Genomic DNA, 17852 nt, shown 5'->3' on the forward strand with positions numbered 1-17852 from the left:
TGAAGACCCTTGCCGCCGCCTTCGGCCCAGGCCTCAAAATTACCAAAGAGAAGCCGGAGAGGCCGAAGCAGAAGGGAAGACGAGGAGAGGGACAGCGGAGCGCCCACCCAAGAGCCACCGACACCCACGGCGATTCGCCAGCCCACCTTCGCACCCCAGGGACACCGCGCCTCCGATCGCCCAGGCCGCGCACCCCGGACCGCATGGATTGGGGCAGCTACTTACAGCCGTCACCGGAGCCCCAACGCCGCCAGGATCTTCACTCGGGAGAAGCAGCCGCTGGACGACGCCCCCAGGAGCACATCTGGACCCCCAAGTACGAAGCCGAGGCCTACCCGACCGGCAGAGGCCTCCACAGCGGAGCCGCGATGAACATGTCCTTCCTCGGCGACGGCGGAGCTGAAATGGACTTCGCGCATGCGCTCTTCCGCCTAGAAGAAGAAAAAAGAAAAAAATTACAAAGCGGGACTTTTAAATTACCGGCAAGCGTTCCTATGCCCTATTGCTGCTATAGAGACATAAGGAACCATGGACAGCAGCCAGCAGTAAGTAATTTTACTACTAGTGCTGGGAACTTACCTGTTGACTTTCCCAAGTTGAGGATGGATGGGGGCAATATCCTAGAGTGGTCACAGCAGCTCCAGGTGGTATTTCTGAAAGAAAACATGTCTCATTTTATTAATGACCCCCCTGAGAGACCATGGACTTTAGAGCTAGATTGCATGCACCATAAGGCATTCTATCTTTTAATTGCCAGTATTTCCCCCACCATTTACCACTGTATTGGCCACAACCTCACAGTATCCGAAATCATAGGGAAAATGTTTGGGTTGTTTTATAGTGAGAGTGTGTCCACCACCACACAAATTTCCAAGGAATTCTTTTCCGCCAGACTTAAGCCAGGGACACCCATGAGTGAGCACCTAGTGTCCTTAAGCGGTACCAGAGCAGAGCTACATCTTAGGGGAGAAGTTATTTCTGACCAAATCATGAAGAGTGTGATAATCAACTCTTTAGATCACTCATGGAATAGCTTCCTGACACACTTAGACACCGTCAGCCTAGGGATGCTGTCTGTGGAGAGGCTATCCAACAGGCTCATCGCAGAAGATAATCTGAGGAGGGGCCGCCCCGGCCCTCCCAGAGAACACAAGAGTGAGAAGAGAGTAGTCTTCCAAGAGAAACAACACAACACGCCCGAGTGCTACATCTGCGGGTCGAGGGGACACATCAAAAGGGACTGCCCCAAGAACTATAGGGAGAGAGGCAGGCCAGAGCATAGGTACAGACAAACAGAAAGGCACACATCCGAAGATAGGTATAGGCGTAGAGACTCACCCATCCCCAGGGATAGGAAGGGAAACAGGGACAGCTCACGCGACAGCAGGACAGGGTCCCTATATGGGATAGGGGAGAACACACACACCACACACCAAAACAAAGACACCAGCTCTTGGCTCCTGGACTCGGGGGCCTCCAACCACACCACATACAATCAGGAACTCCTCTCATCATTCAAGAGAGAGGATTTTTCTATCAAAGTTGCAGACCAAAACCAAGTTAGAGTAACAGGCAAAGGGGCAATTACATTACCAGGCGTAGGGAAAATAGAGGGGGTACTACTAGTCCCGGAGATACCCCACAACATCCTGGCTGCAGTAAAACTTAGCAGGGAATCAGGGATTGAGATGATATTCTCAAAAGGCAACGTGAAGGTTAGCAAGGACGGGAAGGATATAGGGAGAGTAACCATTGACCAAGGGTTACCATACATAACTTTCTGTGAGGATTACGCCCACAGCATAAACACCAGCTCAGAGAATGCAGAAGACACTGACCAAGGCAGGGCTGAGGGTGAACAGGTAGACGGGAGGGAGGTAGATAACAATGACAACACGACACCAGAGACACAACACAACAAATACACCCAAAGGAGACCCTCAATAGGCAAACCAATGCACGACAACTGTGCCCACCTGCTGCATCGCAAGCTTGGACACGCCAGTTTTCCTGTGATACAAAAAATGGCCAATTGTACCGAGGGTGCCATAATAAAAAACTGTGAAAACTACCTCGAGTGCTCGGTGTGCAAGTGTTCAAAACTAAAAGTAAAACCCAGACCCAAGAAGTCATTACGCGCCGCCAACCAAATATTCGACCTAGTACACATGGACCTGGTAGGGCCCCTAAGGCCATCCATAACTTATAAAAAAAGGTACTTCCTCACCATAGTGGATGACCATAGTCGATATGGCTTCGTCTACACCTTAAGAAAAAAGGATGAGGCCTTCCAAAAATTCAAAGAATTCTATAAAAGAGTAGAAATCCAAAACAACAAACAGATCAAACAGATCATGACCGACAGAGGGTCTGAGTTTCTATCTAAGGACTTCTCACATTGGCTCAGGTCCAAAGGCGTGATTCACTTTACGTCGTCCCCGTTTTCCGCCTTTCAGAACGGGGTCGCAGAACGACGGAACTCCACGCTGCAAACGATGGTCAGGTGCGCCCTAGAGGACGCGGGAATTGGCCAACACTTCTGGTCTGAAGCCCTGGTCTACTCCAACTATACATTAAATAGAACATGGTCCAGTGTGATAGACAAAACACCCTACGAGGTCATGTATAACAAGAAGCCGCAGATAGCACACCTACATGTGTTCGGTGTAACGGCTGATGTACACATACCCAAGCAGTTGCGCAAGAAAGGGGATAAGGTGTCCAGAAGGCTCAGGTTTATGGGGTACGAGCCAGGAACCAAGGGCTTCAGGTTTGTGGACAATAATAATAGGTTTGTGGTCTCCAGAACAGCGGCATTCCATGAGCAAGCCAACTGGTCCAGGTTACACCTAAATGAGGTACCCACCAAGCAGGAGGATAGCCCAATCGAGCAAACCCAAAACAAAAACAAGACAGTGAGTAAGCAGGAAGGGAGCAGGCCCAAGCCCGACCTCCAAGGCATCAAGGTTGAGGGATGGAAAGAGAATCATCCCAAGATAAGTGTCGAATCACTGACACAAAGAGAAGCCAGATATCTGCATGACACTGAGCAGGCAGCAACCAGGCCGGTCAGATCGACCAGAAACCAGCTGCCAAAAAGGTTAAATGATTACGTGATGCACGTGCATGCAAACCACGTCACGCCAAACTCATACGAAGAGGTGCTAAGACTACCCCAGGGGGAGAGGGTAAAGTGGGAGTTAGCCATGGCCAAGGAACTGGACAGCCTGAGGAAGCTGGAGGTGTACACCCCCACCAAAGTCCCAGAGGGCAAGAACACAATAGGCACCCGATGGATATTCAAAGTCAAGAACTTAGAGGGGGGCCAAAGCCTATACAAGGCAAGATTAGTTGCCCAGGGGTTTGCTCAAAGGTTTCCGGAGGATTACACAGACACCTATTCGCCCACCGTAAGAACAGAGAGCGTCAAGAGCGCCCTGGTCATCGCATCCTTGCTAGGGCTGGAAGTACACCAGTTCGATGTGCAGACCGCTTACCTGCACGCCAACCTAGACAAGGAGATATACATCAGAGCCCCCCACAGCAAAGAAACCAACAGAGGGGACACCTGGTTACTTCATAAGAGCCTGTATGGACTAAAGCAATCAGGCAAACGGTGGTACGAATGCCTGGTAGAGGCCCTGAAGTCTATGGGATTCACGGCGACCATAGCTGACAACTGTTTCTTCACCAGGAAAGAGGGGGACTCACCAGAATACATCCTAGTTTACGTGGATGACATTCTATACATCAGCAAACACGAAGCCAACCGCAACACCTTCGCCAGCAGGCTGAGCGAGCATTTCACCCTAAAGTACCTTGGGAGGATAAACCGATACCTGGGAGTACAAGTCAACCAGACGCCAAAGGGTTTCCAACTGTCGCAGAAAGAGAAGATAGAAGAGTTGCTCCATAAATGCAACATGGCAGACGCCAAGGGATGTGATTCACCCATGCAGGCGGACTTTCTAAAAAACATGCATGATGAATCACCCGAATTTGGAGACAACACGCTGTACAGGTCAATCATAGGCTCCCTCCTGTATATCGCCAACTGGACCAGACCGGACATTGCCCTATCTGTTAATTTACTATCCAGGCACGTGAGCAAACCCACCACATACCACTGGGACGCAGTGAAAAGGGTACTAAGATACCTGAAACAGAGTGTCAATGCATGCTTAACCCTAGAGCCTGAAAAATCCGAAGAACCCATCCTCACATGCTACGCTGATGCTGACTGGGCCGGAGACGCCAAAGGCCGCAAAAGCACATCTGGGTACATATTCTACTTAAATAACTGCCCAGTGCATTGGTACTCAGGCAAACAAATCCTAGTGGCAACTTCGACTACCGAAGCCGAATACATATGCCTCTCCAAAGCCGCCAACAACCTCATCTGGTTCGACGACCTACTTGCCAGCGTGTGGAGAGAACCAGCTTACCCAATAAATATATATGAAGATAACAAAGCCGCCATAGAGATATCCATGTCCGACGCTGTAGGACAAAGGTCAAGGCACATAGACATAAAATATAAGCACGTTAGACAGCTCTCCAGAATTGGTTTCATAAAAGCCATACACTGCGATACAGAGGAACAGACCGCAGACATACTCACGAAACCCCTACAAGGCAAACAACACTCACACTTAGTTTCCAAGCTCAACATCCACCCCAGGGTACCAACTAGTCAGTCAGGCCTACAGACACGGGTCAGGCATTTAGAGGGGGATTTGTCAGGTATAAATGCTCTGCCCGTGCCAGGGATCAGCTATAGTGCAGTAGTGCAGGGGTTAACCCAGACTCCCACCTGGTCAGCTCCTCCCATAGGCCCCTCCTTACCTGAATCCCCGCCCACAGGTATAAAAGGTGGGCACACCTCTCCTCACCCCAGTTCCTGATGCATTCAAGTGATGATGTGATGAACCTGCAAATAAAAGAGTTATATTTTACCAGATGACTCAAGTCTCTTTATTGGGCCTGATCCACCATTCCTTGTAACACAGACACACACACAGAGAGAGAGAGACAGACACAGGGAGGGAGAGAGAGAGAGACAGAGAGACAGACACAGGGAGGGAGAGAGAGACAGAGAGAGAGACAGAGACAGACAGACAGACAGACACACAGAGAGAGAGAGACAGACAGACAGACACAGGGAGGGAGAAAGACAGAGAGACAAAGAGACAGACACAGGGAGAGAGAGAGAGGGAGGGAGAGAGAGAGAGAGAGATACAGGGAGGGACAGAGAGACAGACACAGGGAGAGAGAGAGACAGACACAGACACAGAGAGACAGACAGAGAGAGACAGACACAGGGAGAAAGAAAGAGAGCGACAGCCAGCCTGCCTGCCTGCTTACCTGCCTGCCTTGGGCCTTGCCCTTGAGCTTCCTGTTCCTGTGTAAGAAATGCATTCTATTGGTTGTCGTTAGACTCCCATGGGGCTATGTAGGAGTCATAGCTAATTTTTTAGGTTGTCTGAATCAAGTTTGATTGAGGGCCTGGACTCTCTGAGGTGATGTAACGAGGAGGCTTGTGCCCTGAAAGGGTGTTGGGCCAATTCTATTGCGTCTTAATGACTTTCCTGGTTTGGATCTTGATTGAGGGCTGATCCTAACATTCTACCTAATTCTGCCTTTTCTTCAAAATATCCTGTCTTGAAGGGATCACTAAACCTGCCATTACTGAAAGCTGGCCTCAGATTAGTATCTGGTTGGCGGGCAGGGAACGGTGGCTCTAAGTTTGTTCCCAAGAGCATGTTTCTCCATTTCTCAACCAGGGAAATATAATATCCGGCCTTTTTTAATATTTCCCAAAATATTTTATTCTTCTAGGAGAGGGGTGGGTGCTAACTTTCTACAACTCTTGGAATGGTGCGGGAGTAGGAATGGGTTTTCAGAGGAAAAATTGTAGACTACAGGAACCATCGGCATTACTCAGATAAACCTCCAAGGGCTTCAACGACCCTCAAAAAGGATGCAGATGAGCAGCTGTCTGCAAGGAATAGAAATCCTTCCATTCCCCACTATTCTGTCAGAACTGAAGAAGCTTCTTGGATGAGAAGCGAAACGTCTTCAAAAGAAAAAAAAAGGCAAGAAAAGTCCAGTTGCCTCCAGAAAAAGCACCTTTGAGTTAACTTGCCTAGTTTTTTTTTTTAATTGTAATTGGAAATCATTTCTTTCCCCTCTTTCTTTTTTTTTTTAAAAAGTTTTTATTAATAAAAAATATACAAACAAACATAAATACATTAAGACAACATACAGAACAAACAAACATCAATTCAGTCCCATGACTGACTCTTAAAAGTTACTACATCGGTGGGTTGTTTTTCTATTTCTCTTATCTTTCTCTATTCGTATCTATATCTATGTTCATATATTTACATATTGGTATATCGGACATTATAGTTCTAAAAGATCCCGGAAGATCCCAGACCTGCGCACGTTTCGCCGTGCTCTCAAAACTTTTCTATTTCAGCAAGCTGGCCTGGCCTAACTCCCATCTTTTAAATTTTTTTAATTTGTGATTTTATAAATTGGGTGTTTTAATCTGTGTTTCGGCCGAAATATTTAATCATTTTAAGGGATTTTTTAATATTTGTATTATCCGTATTTTATCTTGGCTGTTCACCGCCCTGAGTCCTTCGGGAGTAGGGCGGTATAGAAATTTGATTAATAAATAAATTAATAAATTAATAAATTAATAAATTAATAAATTAATAAATTAATAAATAAATAAATAAATAAATAAATAAATAAATAAATAAGATCTCAGCATATTGAAAAGACCGCTCACAAGAGACTTATGAATGTGAATGGAAAAAGTGGATAGATTATGTGCAGAACAAATATCAAACTAGGAAGTATCAAATAGCTTTTCATTGATAGTATTATATTATATTAAGATAGAAATATTTGAACTATGTGAAGATGAAAACTGATATGGGGGTTGGGGGGGCTTAAGTTTTATATAATGGGGATAATGATGGGGGTATATTCTATGGAAGTCCGGGGGGGGGAGGGGAGGGTTAGGGGGGGTTAGGGAGGGTGGGCTGGGGAGTTTGGGGTGGGTTAGGGGGGGTGAAAATGGGGTGAAAATGTAATTGTAAAACTTTTACAATAAAATAAATAAATAAATAAATGAATGAATGAATGAATGAATGAATGAATGAATGAATGAATAATAAATAAATAAAAGGGCAGTAAAAAAAATGAAAATAAGGTTCATTTCCCCATGTTAGAATTGCGCCTTATATTGTGACTTATATTTCCCCAAAGTGCAACACTTAAGTGTTATTGCACCTACCTGGTTCTAAAGGAAAAAGTATGCGGTCAATGAGATGCTTGCTAAAAAATATTTAAAATTCATATTTAATATTTAATATGCAATACTGGGGGGGAAAAAATCAGTTCCCTTTTTGGGCGGAGTTAAAGATTTCAGGAACTCAAAGGGAGCCATTTACTGGCATTTTTCATCCCCTTCCTCGTTAGTATAGTGGTAAGTATCCCCGCCTGTCACGCGGGAGACCGGGGTTCGATTCCCCGACGGGGAGAGGTAAATTGTTTTTTTTTTTCCCCAATAGCTTTTTGCAACATTCAATGCAGCCAAGGCGTTTTTCTCCAAGGATCTCACCTTGCATTCATCGGCATTGGAATTCTTTGCTTTGAAATTCCCAATATTGTCACATTTTAATCCTCTTTCAAATCTCGGGCAAAAGTTCACGCTAAACGATGGCCTGCTTTCCCGCAGCGGTCTCTGTGGCGCAATCGGTTAGCGCGTTCGGCTGTTAACCGAAAGGTTGGTGGTTCGAGCCCACCCAGGGACGCGTTGAGTTCTTTTTTTTTTTTTTTTATTCTTATGAAAAATTAAAAAAAAGGTCAGAAATCCAACTGCTTGTTATTAGATGAGCCCACTGGACTTCATTTTACACCCTCTGGTTTTAAAGCAATTATTCCAGCATCAGCATTTGTGAACAAGAGGCATACACTGCAGGTAGATGTATATACTGCACTGTATGCCTGTAGTTTTATTTATACCTTTTATTACCTTTTATTACATTCTATTATAATTAATAAAATATATATATTATATATATTATATATAATATAATATTTTACACACACACACACACACACACACACACACACACACACACACACACACACACATATATATATATATATATATATATATATATATATATATATATATATATGCATATTCTTTCTAGCCAGGTTTTACCTACGTAAACTGAGTTGTTCTGCAGCCCTAGTTCTGTGAAATCTCATTCACAACTAGGGCTGCAGAACAACTCAGTTTACGTAGGTAAAACCTGGCTAGAAAGAATATGCACATAAAAGCCTACGAAAAAGAAAAAGACATATATATATATATATATATATATATATATATATATATATATATATAATTTGTATTTCGCTGATAAATAAAGGGAGACTAGTATAGATCTAGCATAGATATAATATATGTACCTATGATTGTATGACTGTAACCTTCTTACTGATATCCTTACGATTTATATTGATTTACATGATTTGATTGCTTATTTGCACCCTATGACTATCATTAAGTGTTGTACCTTATGATTCTTGATGAATGTATCTTTTCTTTTATGTATACTGAGAGCGTATGCACCAAGACAAATTCCTTGTGTGTCCAATCACACTTGGCCAATAAAGAATTCTATTCTATTCTTTACAACTTATATTGTTTTGATTGTTTCCTAGTTTGATTTGATTATTAGTATCCTATGACTATAAGTGTTGTATCTTATGATTCTTGACGAATATATTTCATTTTTTCCTTATGTACACTGAGGCATATGCACCAAAAATTCCTTGCATGGCCAATCACACTTGGCCAAAAAAGAATTCCTATTCTATTCTATTCTATTCTATTCTATTCTATTCTATTCTATTCTATTCTATTCTATTCTATTCTATTCTATTCCATTCCATTCCATTCCATTCCATTCCATTCCATTCCATTTTCTCTGCCTGCACTGAATGCCTTTAGTTTACAAAGGCTCATACTGGGATAAATTTATGTAATTATGTACATAATTATATACATTTATACATACATAATTACATAATTATGTATGTATACACACACACAGAATTTATGGTCCTGGCATGTGCCTGTGGTCAGCTTGAAGAAACCGCAAAGGTTTTAGTAGGGATAAAACTAAGTCAGAAAGGAAGGTACTGTGGCTGCCATCCTGAAAATTTCAAGATTTGCACCACAAAATAGCCTCACTGTTGTAAACCAACTTAATTGCTTAATTACCAACAATTAAGGCAGGGATGCAAATGGAATAGTTTTATTATTCAGCTGATTGCTCAGATTTCATCCTATTCCTTCAGAGGGACAATTCAAGCTGTTGTAAACACCCAGCTAATCATATTTTGGATATGTGTGGCGCAGTGGTGAAATTCAATTTTTTTTACTACTGGTTCTGTGGGCGTGGCTTGGTGGGCGTGGTGTGGCTTGGTGGGCGTGGTTTGGTGGGCGTGGCAGGGGAAGGATACTGCAAATTTTGATTTCCATTCCCACTCCACTCCAGGGGAAGGATACTGCAAAATCCCCATTCCCTCCCTACTCTGGGGCCAGCCAGAGGTGGTATTTGCCGGTTCTCCGAACTGCTCAAAATTTCCGCTACCAGTTCTCTAGAACCTGTCAGAACCTGCTGGATTTCACTCCTGGTGTGGCGTGCATACAGCCTACAAAGCCATGCACCATTCTTGTGCATCTAAAAAAAAACTTGGGTTACAACTTGAGACAGAAGGGTGTTGACAACCACGCGAGTGATTGTCTAGTAAACAGATTGAAAAAGGGGTGCAGGAAAATTTCCTGTGCTTTGGTTCAATTTGTATTATATGGAAGGTGTGAATGAAGCTGCTGTACTTGAATAAGAATGGAATAAAATAGAATATAGAATATAGAATATAGAGAAGAATAGAATAGAGTAGAGTAGAAGAATAGAATAGAATAGAATAGAATAGAATAGAATAGAATAGAATAGAATAGAATAGAATAGAATAGAATAGAATAGAATAGAATAGAATTATATTTTTTTATTGGCCAAGTGTGATTGAACACACAAGGAATTTGTCTTCGGTGCGTAAGCTCTCAGTGTACATAAAAGATATAAGTGATAAATCAAGATCACGGTCATCATAAAAATACATTCATCATGATTCATAAGATACAACACTTAGTGATAGTTATAGGATACTAAATAAGCAATCAACAGAAATCATACTAGGAAACTAAATAAAACAATACAAATCGTAAAATACAAACATAGTCATAAGTAAATCTGCGTTTCTCAACCTTGGCAATTTTTAGATATCAACATACTTGAGTAAAGTTGCCAAGGTTGGAGTACAGATAGTCCTTGACTTACAACAGTTTGTTTAGTGACCGTTCAAAGTTAGAAGGTCACTGAAAAAAGTGACTTGTTGACCTTTTTTCCCACTCACGACTGTTGCAGCATCCCTAATGGTCATCTGATCAAAATGCTTGGCCACTGACTCATATTTATGACGTGGGGTCATGTAAATCCCCTTTTGCAACCTTCAGAGAAGCAAAGTCAATGGAGAAGTCAGATTCACTTAACAACCATGTTACTAATGATGTCTGTAATGATTCAATTAACTGTGGCAAGGTAGGTCGTAAAATGGAACAAAATTCAACCAGTTTCTCACTTAGAAACATACATTTTGGGCTCAGTTGGGGTCCTAAGTCAAAGACTGTATCTGTAACAGGATTAAACAAACTAAACTAATTTAAATTTTAAACCCCAATTTCACATATAAACGATAATTTATTGTTTAGAAATTGAGAAATTTAAATTTAACATTTCATGTAGGCATTTTAAAATACAAAATTGCATGCTCCTGTCTGTTTAGGAAATTGAAGTAATAGACGGTACACATATTTCATCTGTCATTAATGGTAAACTGATGAAAGAGGCAGGCAACTGGCTTTTAAAAACTGTCTACCATTTTCTGTATCTCTTAAAGATAATGGAAAAGCCAGCTCCAGTCTGAAATTAATTAACTTTATGCAAAGATCGTGCTAACTAAATGCCCTTTGCATGATACAAGCATTTTGGGGGGGGCTCTCCAAGACAAAAGGACAATTGAAATAGATGGATCAGGAAATACAAGAAGCCCCCCCCCCCAAATCTTATTTAAAATGGAAATTAAGAGCCTCACACGCTTCTTGGCAGATTTTTTAAAACAGATCACTTTTAAAGGGTGATTGCCTTCTTTTAGAGTCTAAAAGCTAACTCTGACTGAAAGAACATTTTTTTATAATTTGTTAAGGAGAAAAGTAAAGACAACTTCCCACAAACCTAACCTTTCAAGAACCGGGAAATATTTAGTGCTCTTGGTAAAAAAAGTAAAGCTACTTTTGCTCATGAAAAAATGCCAAATTAAGCCTAGTTTTTTTCCCCCAGAAAAAATTTCTAATCAACTACCAATGAGAAAAGATTTGAGATGGCAGTTCTTATTTTCATTTAAGATTTATTTTCCATCGATTCGGTATGCCCAGAACCAGAAAAAGGCTGTCAAACTGCAGACATCCTGATAAGTGTATTTATATATTAAGCTTCCAGTCGCGGTTTTTCCCCAGCACGCATGAAATTGATTGATTTCCTAAAGAGCAAGCAAGCTACATCCAATCATCTTTTGATCAAAACCATCCTTTATGAACCTTTTGTCATTCTCTCCCTTTCTCCCAAAGCAAAAGAGAAAATAATTGGTTAGAGTCTAAAAGCTAACTCTGACTGAAAGAACATTTAATAATTTGTTAAGTTGAAAACTGGTTGGAGACAACTTCCCACAAAAACCTAACCTTTTCAGGAACCAGGAAATATTTAGCGCTCTTGCTAAAAAAAAAATATAGTAAAGCTACTTTTGCTTATGAAAAAAATGCTAAACGAAGCCAACGAATAACATGTTTTGGATTTAATTACCGAATAAAGAAAACAGCAATCTGAGGATTTGCAGGGTGTTGGAAAAACCAAATCCTGACATATGGGGGAAAAAAAACCTCCTAAGCAACATTAAACCACCAAAGCGGGCTTTTCCCCCCCTTCTCCATTTTCAGAAGGGGAACCAAGGCAGCACAATTTGGGAGGAACATTTTTTGCTACCTACCAGCCAATTTGATAATTTTGTGTGGTAAAATTGTGCTCACTAAATGCTGTTTGCATGATGCAAGGATTTGGGGAAGGGACAACTAGAGACAAATAGGGAAAAATTAAAAGTGGATGGACCTTATCAGCCAAGGAGGAAATGCAAAGCTGCCCCAGAAAAATCTTAAAACTTAAAATGGAAATCCTATTAACCTTGGTAGAAGAGCCCTTTTGCCTCCCCTCTTAAAAATAAAGTCACGATTTAGGTATAAACCAACATATATGTATATCAAACTTATTTTTCATCTAAGGTAAAAAAAAAAAAGCCAATAGAGAACAGCTCTTTCCGTTGAGAAAGTGGGTGGCTCTTAAAAGAGCCTTTGGGTCTGGGCGAAGGAGACTTTTTACGTCTCAAGCTCCTTTTTACTTGGAGCTGGTGTATTTGGTGACGGCTTTGGTGCCCTCGGAGACGGCGTGCTTGGCCAGCTCTCCGGGCAGGAGGAGGCGGACGGCCGTCTGGATCTCCCGGGAGGTGATGGTGGAGCGCTTGTTGTAGTGAGCCAGGCGGGAAGCTTCGGCCGCGATGCGCTCGAAGATGTCGTTGACGAAGGAGTTCATGATGCTCATGGCCTTGGAGGAGATCCCAGTGTCCGGGTGGACCTGCTTCAACACCTTGTAGACGTAGATGGAGTAGCTCTCCTTGCGGCTTTTCTTGCGCTTCTTGTCCCCTTTCTTCTGGGTCTTGGTGATGGCTTTCTTGGAGCCCTTTTTGGGCGCGGGAGCAGACTTGGCCGGTTCAGGCATCTTCAACGTCTTCTTCGCTCTTTTCTTCCCCCTCAGAAAACTGTGCCCGGCGAAGCCGAAGCTCCGGTATTTATAGGCCCGCCGAGGGTTTCACGCGCCGAAGCGCCGCGTTGCGATTGGTCCAGAGGCCCGCGCTCGTCACGCTCCCGCGCGCCCAAGCATGCAAATGAGTAGGATTCAAACTCGGCCGAGGTGATTGGTCCGCGCGTTAGCCAGAGGCTGGTTCGAGCGTTCTACTCGGGGCGCTACGGGAGGGAGGCGTGAACCAACGGAAGCGCCAATGAACTCAGCCGACCACGGCGCTCACTTTAATGTGAGCTGAAACTTTTAATTTAAAGCCATTCGAATCCGTTTATCCTATTCCATTCCATATTTTATCTTCTATATTCCATTCTATTCCCTATTCTATTTCTATATTTCTATTTCTTTATTCCTATTCTATTTTATTCCATTCCATTCCACATTTTATCTTCTATATTCCATTCTATTCCCTATTCTATTTCTATATTTCTATTTCTATTTTTATATTTCTTATTCCTATTTCTTTATTCCTATTCTATTCTATTGCAATGAACCAGAATCAGGACATCTGAACTCTACTCTTTTTTTATATATATATATTTTTATTTTTCAAAAAAACAAACAAAACATAAAAACATTATCATTCCATACAATTATAGACAGTGTATCAGTAGGTGGCATTTCTGTGCTCCTCTCTTCAATTTATCCCTAAACATGTTCGCTTATTTCCAAAAATTTCAACATCCATTTATATCATAATTATTTCCAATTCTTATTCTCTATCCAATGGTAAAATAAATCCCATATCAAATAGTATTGTCTATCTTCCTGCTCTCTTATTTCAAATGTCAATTTACTCATTTCAGCACATTCCATCATTTTCTTAATAATTTCTTCATCATTAGGTAACTTTTCGCCTTTCTAGTTTTTAGCAAATACAATTCTAGCTGCTGTGAAGAGATTCACAATTAAATATTGTGAACGATGAAAGTTTGCTGCTGGCAGGTTCCAAGGTCTTCCTTCAGCTGACGTCCTTTCTAGCCCACCCATTCCCACCGTCCGGAGTCCATCAACCCTTGGAGCCGTTTCGCCTCCCCCTTTCTCCCGCCCTGAAATCCATTACTCTCCAATACGCAGGACATCCCCTCAAACCTTGATTAGGGTTACATCAAAAGAGGTCACTGAACTGGGATCCTGGGAAAGGGCAGGACGCGGAAGGAATAATAAGAGTTGGAAGGGACCTCAGAGGTTCTCTAGTCTAACCCGCTGCTCAAGTAAGAACCCCTCTACCTACCTACCCAGCCACCTTCCGACCCACCTACTTACCCACCCAGCTACCCTCCCACACACCTACTTTCCCATCCACCCACCCATCTATCCACCTACATTTCCACCCACCTACTTACCCAACCTCCTACCTACTTACCCATCCACCCACCTATCCTCCCACCCACATACTCACCTATCCACCCACCCAGCCACCTACTTACTACTTACTACACCCACCCACCTACTTACCCACCCTCCTACCTACTTACCCATCCACCCACCTATCCTCCCACCCACACTCACCTACCCACCCACCTACTATCCACCCACCTACTTACTACTTACTACACCCACCTACTTACCCATCCTCCTACCTACTTACCCATCCACCCACCTATCCTCCCACCCACATATTCACCTACCCACCCACCCACTTACTACACCCACCTACTTACCCACCCTACCTACTTACCCATCCACCCACCTATCCTCCCACCCACATACTCATCTACCCACCCACCCACCCACCCACCTACTTACTACTTACTACACCCACCTACTTACCCACCCTCCTACCTACTTACCCATCCACCCACCTATCCTCCCACCCACATACTCATCTACCCACCCACCTACCTATCCACCCACCTACTTACTACTTACTATACCCACCTACTTACTTCTTACTACGCCCACCTACTTACCCACCCTACCTACTTACCCATCCACCCACCTATCCTCCCACCCACATACTCATCTACCCACCCACCTACCTATCCACCCACCTACTTACTACTTACTATACCCACCTACTTACTACTTACCCACCCTCCTACCTACTTACCCATCCACCCACCTATCCTCCCACCCACATATTCACCTACCCACCCACCCACCCACCTACATATTCACCTACCCACCCACCCACTTACTACACCCACCTATTTACCCACACTCCTACCTACTTACCTACCCACCCACCTACCCTCCCACACACCTACTTACCCATCTACCCACCTACTTACCCATCCACCCACCCATCTATCCACCTACCCACCTACCTTTCCTCCCACCTACCTTTCCTCCCACCTACTTACCCATCCACCCACCTATCCTCCCACCCACATACCCACCTATCCACCCACCCAGCCACCTACTTACTACTTACTACACCCACCCACCTACTTCCCCACCTACCTATCCCCCCACCCACCTACCGAACTATATAAATATATAAATTTCTTCTTTTAAAATGTAAGACATTTTTTTGTCCATCGGGACGCTCCCGTGTTTTCCTCCGGGGCTGTGTTTCTTTCCCCCCCCCCCGCCCTTCCTCCCTCCCTCCGTCTCTCTCTCTCTTCCACCCCCGTCTCTTCCCTCCATCCAATGGTCATTTTTGAGCCTGTCCCTTTAAGCGCGTGCCCGACCGACCGACCGCTTTGAGCTCCGCGGGAGGTGCGCGTGCGCGGCCTTCGCCCGCCCTCTTCCGCAAGGCGAGGAGCCGCCTGGCGCGTTCGCGGACGGGGGAATCGCTTCCTCGGAGCATCCCGGCTCAGGGAGCGGCGGAGGGGGGAAGGGTTGGGTTTTTTTTCCCCTTTGGGTTTTTTTTTTTTTTTTTTGGACGGAGCTGATTTCCATTTTGCGGTGAGGGTGAGTCTGCCTCGCCTTATTGGAGGAGGGGGCGGCTTGATTCGATCTGTTATCATCATCATCATCATCATCATCATCATCATTATTATCATTGTCATCATTGTTTTGTTGTTTGTTGTGGTTATCTCCATTATTGTCATTATTGCCATTATCCTTGTTTTGCTGGTTTTTTTTTGTAATTATAATCATAATCATTATTGTTATTGTTATCGTCATTGCTGTTTTGTTATTGTTATCATTATTATTGCCATTATTATAATCATTATCGTTATTGTTATCATTGTCATTGTTTTGTTATTATTGTTATCATCGTTATCTTCATTATCATTATTGCCATTATCAGTTTTGTTGTTTCTTTGTTATTATGATCATTGTTATTACTCTCGTTATTATTGTCATCATTATTTTGTTGCTTGTTATTTTATTGTTATTATTATAAACTTCATTCATTAAATGTGAAACTCAGTCAACTGAAATTATTATTATTACTATCATCATCGTTAAAACTTTATTCATTAAACATGAAACTCAGGCAACTGAACATTATTATTATTATTATTATCATCATCATCATCATCATTAAAACTATTCATTAAACATGAAACTCAGTCAACTGAACATTAAAAATGCATCACAAATACCATTGACTGGTGCTAATGGTTGATAAAGGTTGCTGCCAGCGTTCTAGGTATCAGCCAAGTACCATAATAATAATAATAATAATAATAATAATAATAATAATAATAATAATAATAATAATAATAATAATAATAATAATAAGGACTTGAGCTGCTGAGCTATTAACCAGCCTCAAAGGCTGTGAATCTCACTAAAGATTAACCAATAAATAATATAGTATTATTGTTATCATCATTTTTATTCAATAAACATGAAATTCAGTCAACTGCCAGCATCCTATGTATCAACCAAGTATTATTATTATTAGTAGTAGTAGAAGTAGTAGTAGTAGTAGTAGTAGTGTTGTTGTTATTATTGTTGTTGTTGTTGTTGTTATTATTATTATTAACCGGCTGTTTCTGGGCTTCCGAAGGACCTCCGGGGGGAGTGGAGAAGGCTGTTTTCGCCCTCCCCAGGCTCCTAGAAAGGCTCTGGACCCTGGGGAGGTCAAAAAAATGGGCCTACCGGGCCCACCGTGCCATCATGTGCCAAAAGGGGGGGGTCATACGCTCATGCGTGGGGGGACAGGGCACATGGAATTATGGGTGTGGGCACGCAGGCACACAATCCTCCCCCCCCCCACTACTCCCACTTTTGGCACACGACGGCAAAAAGATTAGCCATCACTGGTATAGGTCCATGATGGCAAACCTATGGCACGCAGAAACCTCTGCGGGCATGCGAGCTGTCACCCCAGCTCAGCTCCACCATGCATGCCGTGTGCGCATGCCGCCGGCCAGCTGACTTTGGGTATCTGCCACACATGCGTGCAGGGTGGGGCGCATGCGGGAGATGCATGTGCATGCACGGGGGGTTGGGGGATCATGTGCACATGCGCAGGGGGTGCAGTGCACCTCCCCCTCCGCAGCCTGTTTTTGGTCCCAGGAGGCTGCAGGGAGGCTTGCTAGGCCCAAAACGGGGTGCGGGATGTGTGTGGACCCCCCCCCCATGGCCCATTTTTGGTCCCAGGAGGCTGCAGGGAGGACTGCTAGGCCCAAAATGGGGTGCGGGATGTGTGTGGACCCCCCCCCATGGCCCATTTTTGGTCCCAGGAGGCTGCAGGGAGGCTTGCTAGGCTAAGGTGACCAGATTTTAACATTGGTAAAGAGGGACATTGTGGGCGTGGCTTATTTTGTGGGCGTGGCTAGCTGGTCATGTGACTGGGTGGGCGTGGCTAGCTGGTCATGTGACCGGGTGGCCATGGCTATGTGTATAGGGTAAGGTGAACAGATTTTAACATTGGTAAGAGGGACACCA

At 43.5% G+C, this 17852-nt stretch overlaps 1 protein-coding gene and 2 non-coding genes across 3 annotated transcripts; 2 read left to right on the forward strand and 1 right to left on the reverse strand.

Annotated features, from left to right (window-relative positions):
• The first annotated feature begins 7484 nt into the window (after positions 1 to 7484).
• Positions 7485 to 7556, forward strand: TRNAD-GUC (transfer RNA aspartic acid (anticodon GUC)). The gene has a single exon. It is a non-coding gene; the product is annotated as a tRNA-Asp (tRNA).
• A 199-nt stretch (positions 7557 to 7755) lies between these two features.
• TRNAN-GUU (transfer RNA asparagine (anticodon GUU)) lies at positions 7756 to 7829 on the forward strand. Its single transcript has one exon. It is a non-coding gene; the product is annotated as a tRNA-Asn (tRNA).
• Positions 7830 to 12596: 4767 nt separating this feature from the next.
• On the reverse strand, positions 12597 to 12977 carry LOC139324627 (histone H2B 1/2/3/4/6-like). Its single transcript, XM_070954352.1, has one exon. The coding sequence runs from the start codon at positions 12975 to 12977 to the stop codon at positions 12597 to 12599; it is 381 nt and encodes a 126-aa protein (XP_070810453.1).
• Between the last annotated feature and the right edge of the window lie 4875 nt (positions 12978 to 17852).

Source organism: Pituophis catenifer, unplaced genomic scaffold (genome assembly GCF_029215685.1).
Source record: "Pituophis catenifer annectens isolate HBS135680 unplaced genomic scaffold, rPitCat1.0.hap2 SCAF_15, whole genome shotgun sequence".
NCBI lineage: Eukaryota > Metazoa > Chordata > Lepidosauria > Squamata > Colubridae > Pituophis > Pituophis catenifer.

What these genes read in the sequence shown, in the direction of transcription:
- LOC139324627 (XM_070954352.1), bottom strand. Translation starts at nt 12,977, where the DNA reads ATGCCTGAACCGGCCAAGTCTGCTCCCGCGCCCAAAAAGGGCTCCAAG.